The 21,272-nt window shown below is 49.4% G+C and overlaps 1 protein-coding gene across 3 annotated transcripts in view; it reads right to left on the bottom strand.

The window, feature by feature from the left end:
* The window catches only part of ZEB2 (zinc finger E-box binding homeobox 2), a 114,658-nt gene extending 97,349 nt beyond the window's left edge, over window positions 1-17,309 (bottom strand). Inside the window, exons 1-3 of one of the 3 annotated variants that reach the window (XM_014249415.2) lie at window positions 17,084-17,309; window positions 16,881-16,979; window positions 14,045-14,206 (exon numbers count right to left, since the gene is read on the bottom strand). In XM_014249415.2, coding sequence (XP_014104890.2) covers window positions 14,045-14,117 — 73 coding nt within the window. In that variant the 5' untranslated portion in view covers window positions 14,118-14,206; window positions 16,881-16,979; window positions 17,084-17,309. Of the gene's footprint in view, window positions 1-14,044; window positions 14,583-16,880 lie in introns of those variants that run through there. The other 2 variants (XM_088058709.1, XM_088058710.1) reach the window with 2 other exon arrangements.
* Between the last annotated feature and the right edge of the window lie 3,963 nt (window positions 17,310-21,272).

The following is a 21,272-nucleotide window of genomic DNA, read 5'->3' as shown; positions in this document are numbered from 1 at the left end:
AGGTGGCAGCTCTCACCCTCCCAGTCTCCTGTGCAATGCACAGAGCAAGAAGCCTCCACCAAGCAGGACTGGCCAAGAAGTGAGACACCACAACAGCCTCGGTGAGACCACATCCCAACCAGACCAGCAATGTCACCCACAGTGCACTGAGACCAGGAAGGATGGGGACGAGGCAGACCCGAGACTGTCTCCATGGGAGCACAGGGGTCTCTCTGATCTGGAGGCAACTTGGGGGGCTCCTGGTCTCATCTGCTGGCCTGCTTGCTTTATAAATATTTGTTAAGAGGGCAGGACATAAAGTCTACTGTTCAGTAGGTGATTTTTGTAAGAATCCAGCTATCCATACATAAAAGGGTCTATTATCTCACTGTGGAAGAGATTTACATGCGTAACTCCCATTAACTCTTATGGGACTTAGGCACGTAAATCTCTTGTGCATCTAGAGAAGAATAGACCACATAAGGTCTTGTGATCTATACTGCTAGTAGGTTTAAGTCCCTTTCATTTATAAAGCTATACAAAAATTAACCATTAAAGCTTATTCTGTGCAAGCTGTCCCCCTACATATATCACCCAGCTCTGTGTTTGAAGTACTCGATGTAAACGCGCACTGAGGAAAGGTACCGGAGCGAGAGAGCCCATTCATTTCAGTTAGTAAAACTGTCATCCCTGAAAGGAAGCAGACTGAGGGCAGGTAGAAAAATTGTACAGGTTTTGCTCAGCAGATTCAATTTCAGATTTAGGCTCTAGACTGTACTGTTTGGAGAAGGAATACTTTCATTTTGCTGAGCGCTCCCTCCGCCCCCTCCTTCCCTCTCTCCCATCCCCACTCACAGCCCTGTGCCCTGGACCAAAGGACCCTGAGTGGCTGGAGCGAAAAAATATTTGCACAGTCCAACTAAGATGCTGCATCTACTAGGGAAAAAGAAATAAATCTTTTATTCCATAAACTTGTTTAAGCTGAAATGTTCATTGGTAAGCCTGTAAAAGTGGGAACATCTGTGCTCCTGCTGGGATTTGATGTCTCACCACAAACCTTTCCATAAGCACTTTGTCTCTGGTAGGAGACAAAGAGGAAAATACCTGATCCCTGGCCTCAGTTGGGCAGCTCCTTCTATCTTCACGCACTGACCTACTGAGCATTCCTCCCAGCAACGAGCTGCCTCCCAGGGCTACCTCCGCCATGGAAGCTGCCTAACTAATCTCTTAGCAAACACTTGCAGCAAACCTGAAGGGAGTTTAGAAAGGCGACGAGGAAGGGGAGAAAAAATCCCCCAAAACTTTCTCCAGATAAAGCCTGCGGCATCTCAAAGAGAAGAGAACCAAGACTAAATATAGCTCCACATGCCCACATTTTCTCTTGATGAACTGCTGAGATACAAAGTTGTGGCCACCTAATGAACATAGAGATATATATTCTAATCTTAATCCGGTTTCCTGCTCCCTTCCACTAACCCAGCTGTCTTTCTGCCTGTCAGTAGTCCCCTGACTATGCTTACAGGTATTTGTAAGACATTGCTTTTATCCCAGCAACACCCCTGGGATGATATGGCACTGGAAAAGTCCATCCCGCGCCCTGCCTGCACACGGGGTAACCTCTCCTTAGGAGCTTATAAGAAAATCCACTGTTGAAATAAATAACAACTCTCAACAAATGATCAAAGAAGAAATAAATCTTTTACCCTTCTAAGACTTTTTAAAACTGAAATCCCATTTTTTAACTGGATAACAGTTAAGAGGCTACCGGCCACCTATTTTTCTGGGAGCTACGTTTTGAGCATTTGCCGCACGGATGTTGGGCAGACAAACGAATCTGCGGTTCTCGGGAGCAAAAGCTTTTAAAATAAAGTTTGTGTGTAGTATATGAAAACATATTGTTTGGAATTTAAGTTCTAATATCTAGGAATAAACAGAGCATTAAATCAAGCAAAACTGTGACAAGGCCAATATGCACATGGATGATGCCAGCGAGGCATCTCCAGCCCTTTGTTCACAGCTTAACAAAACTGTGCCGTCACACCACTTTAGCTCAACAGTGCCTGTCGAATGGGCATCAGCAGATCAGCCAATGCCTGTCACACACACAGCTGAAAAACTGTTTGAAAGCAAGGCTTACTTTAGCACAAGTCTGGTAGGAAAAGTGAGAGGGATTTTTAATCATCTGGTGAAGACTACAGATATATATTTGGGGAGAAAAAAATATATATTGTCAGCTTTCTTCCTCAGGAAAGTAACACAGTTTTGCTCTTTTTCACCTCTAAGGAGAGGATGGGTCTTGGTGGTGTTGTCTCTTCCTTGGTGTGCTGCTCCCTTCCACACTACATCAGATTTGGAATTATTTACAAATAAGTAAAACTCTTTCCAGGTGGGAGGGGGTGTCACAGGGAACGATCCCAATTTGTCCAAAAAATCTATTAAAAATTAATTTTTACCTTGTCCTGCTTGGAGACCCCCTCCTCTCTGTGAGAGGATAAATGAAATAACATATTCAAGGAAATGTTTGTTTTGATTCTAATGCAATTATCTTTGCAGATGAATGTCTCTCTGGGTTGTTTTTTTTTTTTGTTTTTGTTTTTTTTTTTAGCTGATCAAAATATGTTTTCATTGGTATTAACAACCTTCTCCATCACTTCTCTTAACAGCCCTAGTGCAAAACCTCGCTCCGTAAAGAACCGCAGCAAAATAAGCTTGTTAGCGCCAGCAACTTCAGCTCGGCACTTCTTTTTCCCAACACTTTTTTTCCCCCTCCCAATTTCTGGGGGTTTTGACACACCTCCCCCCTCCCCAGCCGGCCTCCCCGCGGCCCCGGGGCGGGCTCCCAGCGCTCGGCCCCTCGGCGGCGGCTCCGGGTGGGACCGGGGGGCCGGGGGTGGCCGGGGGGAGCGGGGGGCGGCAGCCCCGGGTGCGGAGCCCTCTCCCCCTGCCTGCCCGCCGCTGCTGTCAGCTCGCTGCCTGCACTTTAGCTGTCTCTTTCCCAGTCCCTACCCTGTCAGTTTCTGGGCTGCCAATTTCAACTTGAAGCTTGACTGGGCTGATTTGATGCAAATACCTCCAGGGAAAACCCTGAAACTGATGAACAGTTATGTCAAGTCGATTTTGCACCATCGGGAAAAGGTAACCTCTGCGAGAAAAAAAAACAACAAGGTTAAAGAGACAAGGGCTTTTCACGTGTAATACCACTGCTGCACATCTCGTTCACTGTTTACCATCCCTCAGAAATTGTAACTGTCAGAATTAGTCCTAATTGCAGATGCGAAAGCTGCCATTATAATAAAAACAGAGGCAGTGCAGGCATTAAATGTAGCAGCCTAATTTGTGAGACTACTGAAAAGGTAGAGTAAATGAATATTTCATTACTTTAATTACCAGGGACTACTCTTTTCTTGCTGTCTTATGATAAGTGTTGCTGTAACTAGCAACAGCAAACATCCACTAAAACATAAAGTGCAATAATAGTACTGCTGTCAGGATCGCTGCTTTAAAATACGAGCGGGAGGGGGGAAGGGGGAAATATAATGGTTTATCTATTTCTTAGAGATCCGCAGGAGTAGGAGATGGAAACTCGTTTAACGTCAAAAAACAAAGAGGCGAGTAAACAGGTTTTAGTCAAAGAAAATAATGACCCGGAGGAGGGGAGGGGGGTGGTGGGGGGGGGAGTTGAGGACACACTTGAAACCCCAGAGCCGGGAGGAGCGCAGGCAGCGCTGAGCCGCCTCCCCTCCGCTCCCTCCCTCCTGGGAACGAAGTTTGGGGCTGCGCCACCGCGGGAGCCCGGCCGGGGCCGAGGGGGGCTCGGGGGACCCACCCAGCATCCCGGGAGCGGCATCCCGGGAGGGGTTCGCACCTCGGCCCGGAGCGCTTCTCTCGGCAGCGCCGGCACTGCGGGGGTGTGTGCCCCGTCCCCCGCCCCACAGAGGCGGTTCACACCTCTGCCCCGGGGCCGGCCGGGGGGAGCGAGGCTGCTCCGCACGCCCCCGCCCCAGCGCAGCGCCTCCAGCCCGCTCCGCTCGGGGGCCGGAGCGGGGGATGCTCCCCGGGGGCGGCGGCTCTCGGCCTGTGCCCCGCCGAGCTCCCCAACCTGCGGGGCGGCCGCGGAGATCCCCGGGCGGCTCCGGAGGAGGGGGAGTCCCCGGGGATGCGATCCGCAGCATCCCGGCTCGGGGCGGGGGGACTGTGAGCCGGGAGCCCGCCTGAGCCCGGCGGGGATGCCCTGGCCAGGGGGAGCCTCCCCGCTCCGCCCCGGGGCCGCCCCGAGCCCCTCTGCCCGCACAGAGCCCGCACATCGGGGCCGCTGCCGGCCCGGCCGCCGCCGCAGACCCGCCGCTCGCCACAGCCGCTCCCGACAGAGCCGGGGAAATTTGTCAACAATTCGCAACCACGCTGGTAATTACATTCCTGGAATCCGCAGCGATAGATGTAAAGATAAGGGAGCTGCCTCGACTTTCCGCTTGGAATAATCTGTTTGCAGCCACCTATTCCTCTTCCTAGCCCTTCCTAACCATATTCCCCCGTTACGCCTCCTGCGCCTTCTGCCACTGGGCTCTCCAGAAACATACGTGACGAGTCGCCGTGCCTCACTCCTGTCCGGGGAGGCACCAGCTCCCTTCTCGCCTTTGTGTCCCCATCCCTCCGACCCAACTTTCCTGTCAGACCCGAAAAATATGCAAGGCTCGCACTGCCGCTGAGAAGCAGGACAAAGTTTAACTTCTCTGTTGGCAGTCGGAGAATAACTCCCAGGCAGGATTCAAGCAAAAGATCTGATTTGCTGAATTCTGCTCTTTGATTTGTATTTGTATGTTATTGCTACTGCTAAGGTTGTTGCCAACCTCAATTAGATCACAAATGAGATCAGTTTAATTCAACTCCCAAACTGTGACCTGACCATGGTCTGAAAGTATTCAAAAACGCATTTTAAGCCTTCCTTTGATTTCAAAAGGAATACTGCATGCTTGGTCATTCATACAAATAACATAAAACGTAATTATGGGATGATTTGGCAGATGACATTCCTGCCAAACGACGCCCCATGCCAGAGTCTGTAATGCTATGGCTGCTGTCCTGGTGCTCGAGAGCACAGCACCCTTGTGTAAGGTGGGAGTAATGGGGTGTGTGCCATGTGGAGGTGTTTAAATGCACTTGGGGAGGCAAATGGAATAGCAACAACCACGCCACCATTAAACCCCCCCCCAGTCAGAAACTGCTGTATCACTTGGAAGGCAAGCGGATCCGCACTATCAAATCTCCAGGAGGCTGTGACAAAGGGAGCTTGCAGCTTGACACACGGGTAACAACATAGCAAACACCTTTAATTCTGTCATGTCTCATACCCTTTGCTTTCTCACACATTTGTGGCTGCTCTAGCATTGACACCTACACTTTAAAAAAAAAAAAAAAAAAAAGAAGAAAAAAAGAGCTCTCAACAACAAAAATCCTCAAATGAAGCAAACTTATTCTAACTAAAAAAAGAAACACCTGGAAAGTTATTTTTCTGCCCAGCAAAAATAAATAACTTATTAGCTCCTGCTCCTAACAGCTCAGAAAAGAGCAGAAAGCAGCCAAAAAAAAAAGTTCACTTTTGGGAATGAGAAGCTCCCAGAAAGCTGTTGGCTTTCCTGGGAACCATGGGAGTTCACGGGGAGCCACTCGTACAGGTTTGCCGGCGGAACTTCTCAGCTATTCTGCTGCTCGAATTCGAATCCTAAATTGACCTTCCTGGCTTAGCAGTGCTTGGGAGCGTTCCTAGAGAGGCTTTGGGTGATGTTCCATCTGAGGGGGCACGCACACAGGTAAAGCCCCATAGGCTGGAGCAGCCCTCTCCTGTCCATGCCTCCAACTCTCCCCAGCCCTTGTCTCTGATGGATTGATCCCGAAAGCTTCAGCTGCCACCAAGCCAAAGATGTGTCAGGCTGAGCGGCTGCTGTGGCTTCAGCAGTGCCACCTCCTCGCTTGTCCCCCCCAAACAGCCCAGTGCCCCCACTCCAGGCCCAGCACCTGCAGGGCCCCCGAGTGCAGAAGGAGTTAAGGCTCTTTCCAGCATTACTGGGTAGGTTAATATCACAGCTGCTTGGTAAAGCATTATCCAGCACCTCACTTAACAAAAGCCTGCTTTTGCAAACAGACTCCTACTTTTCCCCAAGTGTCCAAAGGTGTTTACTGAAGTAAATCTGCCTAAATCCTCCATTGCTTGGGTCATGGGGGTGGTTAGGAGGGTGGAAGGTGTAGAGATAATCTCTTTTTGTAAATTCTGTAAATCTTCTGGGAAAAAATCAGGAATCTGTGTCACATGCCTCTGTTCAACTGGTAACATCTCGGTTAGTGTGCTCCTTATGAGTGAAATCTGCCATAGCAGCTACAGGAAAATAAGACATCCCTCCCGTTTCTCATTGTTCAAACTGTTCTTCCCCCTCGAAGTTGCTTTAGCACGTTTAATCTATTTGCTGATGGTGGGGGGAAAAAGACCAAAAACCTGTTAGGATCTTAAAAGTGGTTTCTGGGAAAAAAAAAAAATAAAAATGACAGTTTGGTCGGCAGGAGATAGTGTAGTTGAAAACTTGTCACTTGAGATTTCTGCACTACCCCGGTTATTCCAACACCAGCAACTGCATATTACTTTTTACATGTTGCAAATAGAGGCAAACAACACAGGAAATTTTGACAGCTCTGCCTGAAAGGGCTTAAATACTTCTCAGTAAGCAGGATCCAGTTATAAATAACCTTCTCTTGGTGAGAAAAAAGTGGCTACGACCAAAGACCTCAATATTTTTCTACAAAACTGTCTGATTAAAAGCACAGAAGAGCTTCTGAGAAACAAACAAACAGGCAGATATGGGCGGGGGGACACACACAGGGATGGGGGGACAGCCGGAAAATGCACATGAACGTGACTACAAAACCCCACGAGGGAGCCCGGCTACAGAAACTTCCACAAATCTCGCCTTCCTCCTCCTTCTCCTCCACCTCCTCCTCCTCCTCCGTGCGCATTTTCTGGTGCGGCCGAGGATTCGCTGAGTCGCTGCTTTTCCCCGGCGGGTCGGGGCAGCCCGGGCCGGCCGCCAGCCCGGGGACACCCCCGCCACCGCCACCGCCACCACCGCGGCCACCGCCGCGGCCCCCGGCCCGGCCAGCCGCAGCGGCACCCAGCCCGACACTCCACAAAAAAAGAATAATAATTAAAAAAAGAAAAAAAAAAAAAAAAAAAAAGAGGTAGAAATTTAAAAAAAAAAAAAAAATTACATTTCAACTGGGGAAAGGGCGATTTTGCCCCGCCAAATCTGCCTCACCCCCTGCCACCCCCATCCCCAAGGTCATGGTGAGTAAACAATAATAGTAATTAAAACAAAATAATAGGCAGCAGTCAAGAGCTGAGAGTACACACACCTGACCCTAACTATAACAGACTTCTCAGAGTAGAATTTGATCCCTCTCTGACACTTTCTACCTCAAGTGTTAGAGCGAGTGGCCATGAATAGTACAGGCATGCCATCTTGTAACACTATCTGCCTGTCAGAAGAGCCAAGGCTGGGTAGAGCAGGATCTATATAAGGCTTGTAACTAGGGGAAGCCCAACAAACAGCTACAAACACCTAAGTTATTTTACTCAGCCTCCACCCTTCTGCTTTTTCCCCCCTTCTTCTCACTCTCTTTTTTTTTTTTTTTTTTTTTTTTCTTTTCATCTTGGCTTTCTGTTGCAGAATGCAAATGTAGCCTGCCGGCGGTGAATGGGCTGAATTGTGATTAAGAAGAAGAAGAGCTCCTTTCTTTGTTCTCCCCTCAGGGGATGTTTACTGGGAGAGACACAGCGGATCAGATATGAAAGGCATTCAGGTCAGCATTGATGTGAGCGAAAGTGAAATCATACCTAAGGCATTCAAAAGACCGCCGTGTCAGGGGTTCAGCTAACGGTGCATCTACTGTGTCTTCCCTGTTAGGCACAAAAAAAAAAGGGGGAAAAAAAAATGGAAAAAAAAAATCTCTCCACAAATAGGCGTTTTTTTTTAAAAAAAAAATTACCACAAAAATTATATAGAGAAGGAAAAAAGAAAAGTTTTCCCTCGCTTTACCTCCAGAGCAGAAACTACAGGACTTAGTGCTCTTTGCCCTTATGATCACGGATGGAGCAGGTCGACTTGCATTAATTGTAGCTGCTGGGCTCAGCACCCTTTTCAGGGGGAGATGAGTCTAACCTGAAATGTGAGCGCTTATTTCTAAGCACACCTCTGCATCCCATTTCCCCCTGTAGAGCACAGCACGCAGAAGTGCAGGCACTTGCACACATGCACCTCTCCATGAGTCCCAACAAGCTGCGTGCCTCATTTATTCTGTTCCTAACCACGAGCAAGCGTTTCTTGCCTCCCTCAGAAGCCACTCCGGGTGATAAAGGACAGCGTGGCATATCAAAACAGCACAGCACACCTTCAAAAGTGATCTTTCATTGACTTGGAAACTCCTCGAAACACTTTGCTGCAAGCTCGCAGCGCAAGAGGATGGTGGTCGGAGGCGTAAGGAGTTGGGGCACAGCTCTGTAAGTTAAACTGCTGCAAAGGAAAAGTCTAGGCATTGTCGTTTTATTCACCAAAAAAACACCACTTGATGAAGAAATATTTGGATCTTACTATTTTTTTAAGTCTCTACTTCTCCCAGCCTAGTTATTCTCTCAATAGAGTTTCCCAGTGGTTAGCTGACGCTGTTGGCATAAACAGAGATATGTAAATATGCAGGAAAAATATAGCAAATTACAGTTAAGCATACAAAGAGTTAGGAGGTGGCTTCATTTACAGGGGCTGAAATGAAAATGAAAACGACAGATGATTTTTTAAAAGCCCCCAAAATTTAAGGGAAAGGACTGCATGTCGTGTGCACTAACCAGCTCCGCTATTCTGAATTTGTTTCCACCTTCAGAACCTTAGTTAAAATATATTGTTTGCCTAATGCTCACATCTGCTTTAATGGTGACGTTTAATTCTGAAATATTTTCAACTAGTGTTTCTGCACCACAGATTTCTCTCCTTTTTCTCTATACTCTAAAAAGACAACTAAAGAGCAATCAAAAAGGTGTCTGACTTGGCCATTCAGACAATTGCACCCTTGTGGGAATGCTGGAATGAATGGTACAGTGGACACCCCAGCACTATTGACGTTATAAACATGTAAATGAAACACATTAGGGCAGACAATCAATTGTCTGTGAGCACTGCAAACCTGCACTCCCTTTCTAAGTGACAGGCACAAAATAGTGTCTACCTTGGGAAGCCATGGTCTTGGAGAAAAAAAGGACAAAGAGTTCTCTTTCACAGAGGAGAAAATGCACCTTAAAAGCACTGGGATAATGCAGATGCCAAAAACTGTTGTGAGGCGAAGAATTTCCTATTTCTTGGAATGAATGTGGGGCTGCTGTAAAAGAATCAACACCCTTCTTTCCACTCTAAAGGGAGACACACATTTTTCTTGGGGTATATTACCAGCCTGTCCTGAGAGCTTGCATCTCAGTCTCCCATATATTTCCCCTACCTTGAGCAGTTGGCTATGTATAATTATTGATAATTAACTTGTAATGGTTTTCTTATCATTTTTTTTTCTTTTTCAAATACGCCTTTTCCAAGCCATCAAACGCATTTCCTTGCAGCAATTAGAAATTCCCCCAAAAGTTTCCTTGCAAAGCATGTGCAGTAAGCAGAACCAGTAAGTACCGAATGGTCACAAATGGCAAACAGTAAATCAGGCACTAATCTCCAAATTCGCTGGGTTTCTCGAAACTCGGAAGAAAATAAATAGATCCGACTTGACACAGAAAACAACCTCCCCTGCTCCATGTCACAGCTCAGCCTGGACATGAATCTGCACCGAGAAAATGTGGCTGGATAATCGTTACGCCCTGGCCACTCGCATTTATGGCATTAATTTTTAATACCTATCTCCAGGTGCTTTTTCTGGAGGTGGTAGCAGTACATTTGTCTCTCTACCCAGCGAGCCAAGTCCCGGAGTAATCTCCTCGCAACGGATTCCCGGCCCTGGGGAGCTGCCCGGCCACAGGAGCGCTCCGGGTGCCCGCTCTGCCCGCTGCCACCTGGGCTGCACAGGGAACAGCTGCCTCCTCACACCCCAGCCTCAGTCTAGCTGCCTCCAAACTTCTCCAGGCAGGGAAGACAAGACTCACTTCCCACTCACTAAAGGCAGCAAGCAGGCTTGCCTATTTTTTTCTTTTTTTTTTTCTTTTTTCTTTCCCCCCCCCCCCTTCTTTTTCAAGTGAGAAGTGAAGGAGGTTTTTCCCCCTTCCCGCATCCCTGGAAGGAGGGTGTGTGGGTATCTTTTTGGGAAAGGCTCTGAGCAAGTCTAATCGTCTCTGCTTGTTTGGTCTGTGTTCTTGGATCAGATGCCCTGAAAGCATTGAACTTTCTCCCTTTTCTTTACAACTGGAAGCGAGGTGGCAAAGGAATCAAAGAGAGCTGTTTACTGAAACTTTGGGGTAAATTAGATACAACTTTCCCCCCTCCTCCCCCCTTCGCGGGGATTTTAATTTCACTTTGGATTTTCGAGGAGGGGAGGGGAAAGGAGGAGGGGGGGGGGGGGGGGGGGGGGGGGGGGGGGGGGGGGGGGGGGGATGGGAAAACCCTCAGCCAACAAACGCCAAACCACAACAACACGGAGAGAGGCGGCTCATCAGGCATGGCAGGGCAGGGCAGGGCTGCCGGCCGGACAGCGCTGCCGCCGGGCCCCGCTCCGCTCCGCTCCGCACCGGCGCTGCGGCCGCCGGCACAGCCCCCGCCTCCGCGGGGCGCCCGTGCGGAAAGGGGGCTCGCTGCCCTCTCCTCCTCCTCCTTCTTCCTCCTCCTCCTCCTCCTCCTCCTCTTCTGCCGCCACTTCTCTCCCGAGTGAAAGTGCCGCGAAGTGAGTCAGGCGCTGGGAATCATCTGACTGAACTTCCCGGAGCTCCGCCGCATTCCTGGGCTGCCGCTCCCGCACCTCCCGCCCCCCCCGCTCCGCTTTCGGGGTTCTCTCCTTCCCATCCTCCCCGCTGCCCCCCCTCCCCGGGGGGCTCACCCCTCATTGATTTCCACATCACCTCTCTCAACCCACACCTCCCCCCCCGCACACCTCTCCTCCACTCCAGCAGCTCTCATCAACCCCGTTATCTTGGAAAATCCCGAGCCTGCTTCCTTTCTACCCTATTTAGGTCCGCTGTAATTTTATCCAGCCCCGGTATCTCATCCCGAGCCTTGCCCATCCCCGCACACACGCAGATACACGCACACAGGCGTGGAGCCCACTGAGGCATTAGTTGGATTATTCTGTTTTGTCCCCGTCTGTAATGTGTCTGGGATTCGCTAACGCTCCTCTCGCTTCCTTCATCACCATCTATTTCATTTTTTTTTTTTACCGTGGCTTTTAAATTTTATTTTGGTTTTGCTGCGTTTCTAAGGAATTTCTGTCCGAGTTCGATAAGCATCACCGTTTCTGGTGTTATCAGCAAAGACACAAGCTCAGAAGTAACATCTTTTCCACGATTCCAGGAAAGAAGAAAAACCCACTCAGTCCAGATAAATCCTAGGCAATTCCCAACAGGAAAGGCACTGGATACGTGCTTCTCGAGAAAATGAAGAAAAAAAAAAAATGCTCTAACCAAACCCACCCTCGCTCTACCTGCTCCTCAGAACCAGGGAATTTCTCACTCAGAAATGAATGAAAGAAACAAATTAGGGATCACAAAGAGGGGACAGACAGAAAGTAGAGAATTATTTCCTTCCCCCCCCCCCTCCCACCCCGTGTCTTGGCCAGAACAAGACACTGAAGGGAGAACTCAGCCCTTCGCATAGGCAGTGCACACACACTTGAAGTTCGCAGGATCTTTAAGTGGTTACCTTAAAAATCGCAATTAAACTTTCGTCTCCCAAGTGTGGTGGCTTTTCCAAGTTAGTGCAGCTCCCTGAAAACACCCTTTTGCATGGGAACAACCAGAATCTGCCACCCCGCTCCATACGTGCTCCCAAAGACTTGGCTGCACTACCAGGATACGGTCCTGGTGTCCTGGGCAAACAGAGGCATCCAGCATTTTTTTTTTTTTTTTTTTTTTTTTTTTCTGGCGGGGAGGGTAAGGGTGGTGGTGGGGTTTTTTTTAGGACTCAAATCATGTTGAGAAAATATTACACACGTAGATGCATCCCTCATCAGAGAGCATGTGATGGGTTTAACACGCTAAACTAATAGTCTTGCCTGGAAAAGCAAGGAGGCTGAGGAAGAAGAATAAAACCCCCTCAAACACTCAGAATATTCTTTACTGCAAAAGAGCACTTCTGGATGCGTTGCTTTAAATCTCATTCTCTTTTTCTCTCAAAAATGACTGTTTAACATAAGAAAAAAGGCTACTTGACACAAAGCTTTTGTTATCCAGTTGATCAGCAACGTGCTTTAGATACTTGTAAGGGGAAAAAAGCCCCACAACAGACATTGATTTTAGAAAATCAATAACCAACATTTAATAAAAAGAACAGAGGAAACACAAGAGAGGAGAGGGAAACATTACGTGTAATTTTAATGTCTACTAAATTACCCAGAGATGAGGGGAAGGGGAGGTCTCCTCTGTGAGGACCACCTTAAATAATGACAGACACAAGAGTAAAGGGTGGTGGTGGAGGGGGAGAGACTTTAAAAAAGATAACAAGGAACGGATCCTTGGGAAGCTGCTCGGAATATATTATTTTAGTTGAGGTTTTTTTCTTTTGGGTTTGTTTTTTTTTTTTTTTTGGTAATACTAAGCCAAGCAAATAGATCAAAGACAACACAAAGGGAAAAGCCAGTGTAACATAACGAACAGTTTCTGACTAAAATTCCTCTATCACTCCCCCATATGGCTCGACGCCTCCACCACAACAAGAAAAAGACACACACACGCACACACACACACTCACACTCACAACCTAGAGAGAGGGAAGGGGAGGGGGGACAGGATCATTTGTTTCTAATCAACATTCTCTCGTCTTTGTGTTTTTTGTTGTTGTTGTTGTTGTTGTGTGTGTCCCCCTCCTCCTTCAGTCCCCCTCCACCTCCACCTCTCCACTTAAATGAAGTAGCTGAGCTATAAGCGCATGGGTTCAGGTTCACACAAATATCTTCCTTCCTCCGGCTCCTCGAGAGGAAAGTTGTTGGAAGTGGGGCCGGGATGGCCATGGAGGGGCTGCGGGAGGGGAGGGAGAGGCTGGCGGCGGGGAAGCGGCTATCAGCCGGGAGAGAAAGGAAGAAACTAAGGGAGGGACGGGGAGAGACGGAGAAAGAGAGACCCACCACACCAGTGAAAGCTGCCAAATGTGAAATCAGCCCAGAACACCGCGTCCCACTGCGCCCCGGCCCTGCGCGGCCGGCGGGGACCGGGGGAGAGGGCAGCGACGGACAATCGGGCACCGAGCTCATTAGTATTATTAATTATCAGGGAGGAGGAAGTTTCATTTTCGAGTCCCTAACAATAAAAAAAAAAAAAAAGAAAAAAAAAAGAAAAAAAAGAAAAAAAAAAAAAAAAAAGAAAGAGAGAGAGAGTCGCTAACTCGGTGCCAGCCCGCCTCGGGGTTCTCACGCTGCCGGGTGTTTTTCCCAGGGCCGCCCGCCCCGCTCGTTCCGCGCCGCTCCGCGCCTCCCACCGCCCCGCTCCGCTCCGCGCCCCGGCCCGGCCCGCACTGACAGCGCCGGAGCGACCCCGGCGAGCAGCGCCGGGCGAGCCGGGCCGGCCCCGGCGCCCCTCCGCCGCCCCGGGGCAGCGGCCCCGCCGCTCCGGGCCACGGGGGCAGCGCCCGCTCCCCTCCGCGCCCGCGCAACAAACTTTGGGGCGGCGGCGGCGGCGGCGGCGCGGGGCGCCAGCGCGGCCCCCCCGCGTCCCTCCGCTCCGCCGCCGCTCCGCGCAGCTCCGCGGGACGCCGCGCAGGGAGGCGGGGGGCGGCCAGCCCCGGGCTGCCGGGCTGCCGTGCCCCCCTCCCCGTCCCGCTCCCCGTCCTGCCGCCGCCTTTCCCCCCGCGGCCGCGGCGGAGCCGGCCGGAAAAGTTTTCCCGGGGGGCCGTCTTACCGTTTTTCCTCCGGGGGTTGGCTTGTTTTCGCCTCTTACACCTGGGGCCATCCGCCATGATCTGCTGCTTCATTGATAAGAGTGGATCAGATGGCAGTTCGCATGGGCTCGACTCCCTGATTCAGCAGCAGCGGCGGCGGCAGCAGCAGCAGCACGCAGGCTCTATGTAACGACCAAACACAGCGACAATGTGGGCATCGGGATGTCCCATTTAAACGCAGGGCGCCAACGGGGACCCCAGTTTGCACCCGAAAAAGAACCCATCCACGCACACGGCGAGGCTGGCCGTGCCGGGGGAGGTGGGACGCGGTCGGAGCGGGCTCCCCCTCTCTCCCCAGCCGGGCAGATTTCTTCTTTATTTATTTATATATTTATTTATTTATTTATTTCTGCTCCCTCTCTCTCTCTCTCTCTCTCTCTCTCCCTCTCTCTCTTGTGTCTCTGCGTGTGTGTGTGTGTGTGTGTGAGCGCGTGTGCGTGTGTCTCCCTCCCTGCGTGTGTGTGTGTTGCACCAGCAAAGCAGATCAGAGAGAGAGAGAGAGAGAGAGGGAGACAAGAATTACATCTCAAATGAGTCATAACTCATGACCGTATGAGGGAATGCACAGCTTTTACAGTAGGCTGTTTGACTCAATGCTAGGCGGACCATTTCCTCCTAAAAGTACTTTAATTTGACACTAGAACTTCTTTTCACGCGGAATCCTACCCTTCTGCCTTCATTTTTATTTCCCCCCAAAGTACACTCCAGCAAAGTGATAAGAGGAGAGGGAAACATGGCTCTCCCCTGTCCTTTTGGGGTAAAGATCAGCACGGATACCTCCCCCTCCCCCTAACAACGAGGAGTGTAATTATAAACCTCTGTCACCTTTTTAGTCAGTTTGACAATATTCAGGGTTTCCCCTGCCCCTTAGTTAAACAAAGCTTCAGAGTGTCATTTTTTTTTTTCCTTCCCAGAAAAGAAACAGAAATCAAAACTACCGCTGTCAGAGTTTTCAGCCTTTCAGTTGGGTTTTGTTTTTTTGTTTTTAAGGAAAAAAAAAATAAATAAAAGCAACTTGTAAACTTTTAGACCTACTGTGTGTGCCTGTGTGCCCGGGCTGGGCTGGAGGCTCTATCTGTCAAAGGGAGAGAGGGGCAGGAGCGTTTGGTTTGCTGCAAGAACGCTCCTGAAACTCAGTCCATCTCGAGGAAGATGCTGTAGCTTTAAAGATGCTTTGACTTGAGGATTAGTTTAAACAGGGGGCTATAAAAGATGTAACAGATGCAAACTGTAAAACAAGGGCAATTAACCCTTGCTCTCCTGAGCAGGATGCCCCCTCGCCTTCGCATCTATTGTCTTCTCCTGCACTGGGAGTTTTACATAAAACCTAAAAAATTATTACCTGACTCAACAATTTCAACATATATATACATACATTTTAAACAGAATGAGATTTTTTTTTTCCTCCCTTTTTATCTTTCCCCTCCCTTGTGTCTTTTTACTTTGCTGGAGCTTCACACCAGGACTGAGCAGGGAAGTGTGCTGCTGTTGGGTCTTTTTATTCTGCCTGAACTCTCTCCTCAGGCGTTTACTGTTATAAAACCTGCTTGGCTATAAATAAAAAATAATAAATCTCCAAGCAGGTAAGAGGATGGGAAGACTGAGAGAGTGTGTGTGGGGTCAGCGTGTTTACTCACACTCTCCTGCCTGGGATTCCGCCTGGACAGAGGGAATGGGTGGCTCTGTGGATGTGGATGAAGGTGGCTAAGCAAAGAAGAGGCTGAGAAATGTGCTAGAAACTTTAGTATTTGCCAGTTATTCCCGGGGCTGGGGTGGGCAGTGGTGGCATCACCGCGGCAGATCTGCCAGGAGAGGAGATACAGCGGAGAGGGAGGACAGGCACCGAGGCGAGCCCGGACCCTCAGCCTGCCTCGGCAATTGGCGTTTCAGTGCAAAACGACCAATGGTGAATTGTTTTAAATGCATTTCACTCCCTTCCCTACTCTCCAGCCTCCCGTAAAAAGTTATCAATAATTTTAAACCTGCAAATTTAGAGAACACTTTTCTTCCCAGAGGACCGGTAAGCTTTTAAAAATATGTATTAATTTTATTTTTATTTTTTTTTCCTTTTGGTGAACGACTTTTAAGTTCCAGTCTGTACTTTCACTTCTTGCTTTAGGCTCCCAGAAGCTAAGGTGTTACTTCACCCAGCTTCACAAAATAAAATATAGAAATGAAACCAACTGAGCAGACAAAACAGCAAAACTTTCTGTTTGGGGAAACACATCCTTTGCTGGGGAGCCCTGCCCGGGGCTGGGGCTCCAGCGGTGCCCGGCCGGGCTGGCTCTGCATGCTCAGGGCATGCAAAGCATTAACAGGTACCTGCAAACTTTCAGAGCTCAGATGTAAAACCTGAAATAAAAAAGAGCAGGAGGTGGGTGGGGGGATGTTACAGGGTTGTTTTTTTTGTTGTTGGTTTTTTTGTTTTTTTTTTGCAGGAGGACGAAGTCCTTTCCTAACACTAAAACTTTTGCTGCTGCGTTTTAAAAAGCACTTCCCCTACCTGGCTGACAGGTAAGGGGAGCAGGGGTGGTGGTGGCACAGCCCCGTGCACCCCGAAACTGCTCACCCCTTCCTGGAGCAGTGCTGGAGTGACTTCATGTTTCGGTTAAAAAGATTAAAAAAAAAAAAATTAAAAAATTAAATTTTCGCCCCAAGTATAAACAATCCAGAAAAATTAAAATACTCTCGAAATGAAATAAGCCCGCTGATGCGTGAGGTGGTGTGAGGAAAAAAAAAAAAAAGAGAAGAGGAAAAGAAAAAAGGAGAGAAAATGGAATTAAATTCCAAACCTACCTGCGAAGTCTTGTTTGTAGTTTTGGCCAGAAATGGTGAGAAGAAAAAGCATGAAGAAGCCGCGAAGTGGAGGAGAAAAGGTGAAGGGAGATGCAGCTCCTGGAGAAATTGTAAAAAGCCTTGCAAAGAGTTGTCGGAAGGACCGTTATTCCTGCTGGGCAGGTTAGGACTGATCTCTTTCTGCCACTCCAGGAAACACAAACCTGGGGACGGACTGACGTGTTACGCCTCTTCTAATGACATTTTTTTCTTTTTCTTTTCTGTACGAGCGAGAGGAGAGACCCTGCAACACACGCCACCTATCTTTGTGGGGAGGGATAATTGGAGAGCACCAAACGTGAGCATCATGTGGAAACGTGATCGCCAAGTTTCTCTCTGGGAAAGGATCTGGGATAGATTATACCTTGAAGTCTCCGCGAACGCTTTAGCGGCAGAAATGCAATTCCACCTCCTCCCGCCCGCCCCCCGCCCCGCGCCCGCCCCCCGCCCCGCCGCTCCGCTCCGCGCCGCTCCGCGCCCCGCGGAAACTCAGCGCCCCGCATCCCACCCCCCCGGGGGCTGCAGCCCCCTGCCCCGCCGATGGAACCCTGCCCTCCCCCCGCGCCCAGCCCGCATCCCTGCCACCCCCGGGGCGCATCCCCGCTCACCCCCCTCCCCGAGGCGCATCCCTGCCCCGGTGTCCCCCCGCCGCATCCTTTCCCTCCCCCAGGCGGAATCCCCCGCCCCCTCCCCAGCAGGATCCCGCCGGATCCCCTGCCCCCAGGCTGGATCCCTGCCGCTTCTCCCATCCTCGGGCGGGATCCCCGGGCGGGTCCCCCCCTCCGGTCCCCCCCCGGCGGGGTCCCCCCGCTCGCCCGCCCGGCCAGGGCCGCATCCTGCCCGCTCCGTCCGGGGCCAGCCCCGCTCCGGGCTCTTGCGCCGGGGAAAACTTACCCTAACATAAAGCCTAGAAACTAAACTCTGTTCGGGTACTGCAAATAAGCTCCTGGCTTGTTTTGGTGCGGTTTTATTTTTATCCTTCACGCGTTTCTTTTGGGGCTTTTTTTTTTTTTTTTTTTTCCTCTCCCCTCCCTTTCATTTCAGCACTCATCCAGGTTATTTGAATAGTCAGCTAAATCTGATGAAAAAAAAAAAAATCAGCCGAACGTGCTGAGATCTTACAGTCTATCTGTTTTGTTCACAGATATGGATCAGGGGTGAGATGGGCTCTTTTCTTGGCTCTGCTCTTTCTTGGAAGTAGCTGGATGAGCAGAGAGACAGCGTGGACGGGTAACGCGTGGGGCTGAACTTCAGGGAGGTTACAAGTTTTTCACTTTTTTCAAGTATTAAAATTAAAATAAAATTGCATGTAGAAAAAAAAAAAAAAAAAAAGAAGGGAAAGAAAAAAAAAAAAAAAAAGCAGCCCAGACTCCACCTTTGCACTGAAGGGATTGGTTATGCAAATATGGAAGGGGTTTCCTGGCAAATACAGCTTTCTACTGTATGGTTAATTAAATCATCACTCAAAAGCCTTCCAATGTGACGCTTCTGTCGTAATCCAATCAGGTTACGTAGGTCCTAAACAAGAAAGATATTTTCCACATCTGGAAGTCAGCAATTTAGCAAGTACTGCACATTATTAACCAATTCAGAGCCCACTTCCCAGGGGGATAGTTTTTTCTTTTTTTTTGAAGTTTAAGTGTTCTTAACCAACGCTCTGCCGGTTTGTTAATGAAAAAGCCGGTTTACACCGCACGTAATCGAGAAGTAATTCCGAAGTGAGTAAAGGCAGAGCTAGCCGGGGATGCGGAGCGAAGGCGTTCGGCTGCAAAGGGGGCAGATCCGGCTGAGGCTCCAGCCGCTCATGCCCAGCTCTCAGCACAGCCCACAGCCGTTCCTTCCTCCTGAAGGAGCTCGAAATCATCTCACTGCAAAGAGAAACTTCGCTTCTTGCCCACTCGCACGGTCCCTTCCCAGGGTAAACGTGGGGCTGCCCAAAGGGCTGCGTTAAAGCGCTGCGAAACAATTTCCCCGCTCGGACAAGAGTTCAGCCTGTTCCAGCACTTTATGTGGATTTTTTTTCTTCTCCCCCTCCCGAAAAACCGAAACAAATGGCACCCTGATCCCACACCGCACTTTTACTTACATTAAGCTTAGATAAACTGCTCTTGAACTGTGCATTGAACGTGTGCCTAAAGCAAGAAGTGGAGGGCGAGCAATAGCGGTGGGATCGCGCTCCAAAATGGTCCAGCTCAGGGAACACCTTCCTGACGGCTCAGCATCGCAAAGGAAGGAAGGGACCCCCCTCGCCCCCCCGCAGGGTGTCCTTGCAGCTCATCAGAGCCACCGACATCTGCCTGGGATTATTTTTTTCTTTTGGTCATCTCTTGGTTAGACGGGAGTGGGTGGCCCTGTGAGATGGGGGAGGCAGAGCACGGGGGGCTCAGGGTAGGGGCATCCAAATGTCCTCCCGAGCTGGGAAGTGGCACCTCCGGGTGTCCCCCTCCTCAACCCCGAGCTGCAGGCGGAGTGGGGAGGGAGAGGCAGGCTCTGGCCGTCTGCTGCCGCTGCAATCCCCGACCAGGCAAAGGTGGGAACGAGCTGCCCTAATCTTTTCAATTCTTATTTTTATTTATATTTATTGTTTTTATTTATAGCTCTGTTTTTGTTCCCCGCTACGAGTCGTCATGGGTTTGTTAAAAGTTTTCTTGCCACTATTCTCTAAATGCCAGCTTGATTTTCCTGCAGGATGCATGACTTCTCCATGCCTAAACGTACCTGGATACACAGAGACATATCACACACATACACACACACACACACAGAATGATGATATCTTAATGAAATATATAGCGCAGCGCAAATATCCTGAAATCAGATTCAAGTATTATTAGTTTGAATTAGATCCTCTCAGATCCAGAAGGCACTGCCTATAAATCAAGGGCAGTCTGGCAATTCCTTAAAGAGCTAAACTGAATTTAGATGCATATGATAAAAAGAAAGGGAAAGAAAAAAGTGAATGCTAATTACTGACTTGCTCGATTTCCACTCACCCACGTTTTCTAGGAGAAAAAGGAGAAAACCTAAAAACCAACCAACAAGTTCTCAAAATAAATTAATCCCATTACAAATTCCTTACATATTGTTCCTACATTTCCAGATTACAAAACGAGGGGATGAACTGGAGATTACGAGAGGCTGCAGCCTGACTTGCAATAGGCAGGAGTGCTGTCGATGGTGTATCAATAAAATATATTTATCTGCAGCCACGCTGAAAAACAAACCCTCAGAGCGTGTGATGATGCTCAAGGGCTTTAAGAAACATGTTGGCATTGTCAGATAATCCCTATTCATAATTTTGCTGGCTGTTCTTTCAGCCCTCAATCTCACAGTTTCCCCAGCTCTGATGTGCCTCCGCAGGGTTTGCTTCGGAGCGATAAAACTGCTCGGATCTTCGCAGGACTGACATAGCACCCAACATTATTAGATGCTATTTTAATGTGAGATGTGGGGCTGTTTGTTGGGGTTTTTTTCATTTTTAATTTTTGGACACTGGACCTAAACATTTAGCAATCAGCTAAGCCCTTCTGAGATGGAATTTAACCTTAATCCAGGCGATGATTTCCTGCCTGGCTCTGAACTAATAACGGGTGCACAGCTTCTTTAGGAGATGGAAATAATGACAGGCTATAGATCCTGCCTTTATTGGGGTGGTGCTGGCAGCCCGGATCCCAGTCCCTGCTCCATCAGCATCCCCATGCAGATCCTATTCCCTGCTCTATTTTAAAACTTTTGCACATCTTATCCCCCCCACCCCATCAGTTTAAAAGCAAGCAGAGCCAAAATATCCTCACAAACCCCAGCTCCTTCCTTGTGTATAGCTCCCAGCACTGGGGCTTGGAGATGGTTTTAAGGGCAGTTCTATGAGTGCAGGTTTCTGCTCTTTTCCTCAGGTTTTCCTGCATGGAAATGCTGCAAGTTGAGATGAGGGTGGGCTGATCCTGATGCAAACCTGCCTGGTTAAAGCCACAGGAGAAGCCCTCTTGCTTCCAGCTCCTCGGTGGGTTTCCTTTGTCCACCAAAACCTATCGTGGTGAAGATAACCCTGTGTTCCCAACACTGTGTGGATCTGCAGGGCCAGCCAGGGGCAAATCCTGCTGCCAGGGACAAACCCTACTGTGAGAAAAGGATTGTGCAGGGAGAGAGCTCCGTGTGACCCCCAGGCACCCAGCTCTGATTGAGAGGGGAGGTGACCAGCCACCGAGGAGGGCTTTGGGGCGCAGGCCCTGGAGGACCTGAGCCTTTGGCTGAGACCTTCGGCCATGGTGGCTTTATGGGGACTGGTGGCACGGTCTGAGGGGATGATTCACTGCCTTATTTATTTTGGTGTGTTTGCTTGTCCCCTGGAGGAGG

The sequence above is a fragment of the Pseudopodoces humilis genome, chromosome 8 (assembly GCF_049639895.1).
Source record: "Pseudopodoces humilis isolate 2021_Gansu_Grassland_sample_001 chromosome 8, ASM4963989v1, whole genome shotgun sequence".
Taxonomy (NCBI): Eukaryota; Metazoa; Chordata; class Aves; order Passeriformes; family Paridae; genus Pseudopodoces; species Pseudopodoces humilis.
Note: the sequence above shows the minus strand (reverse complement) of the source record. Positions and strands in the feature narration are given on the sequence as shown.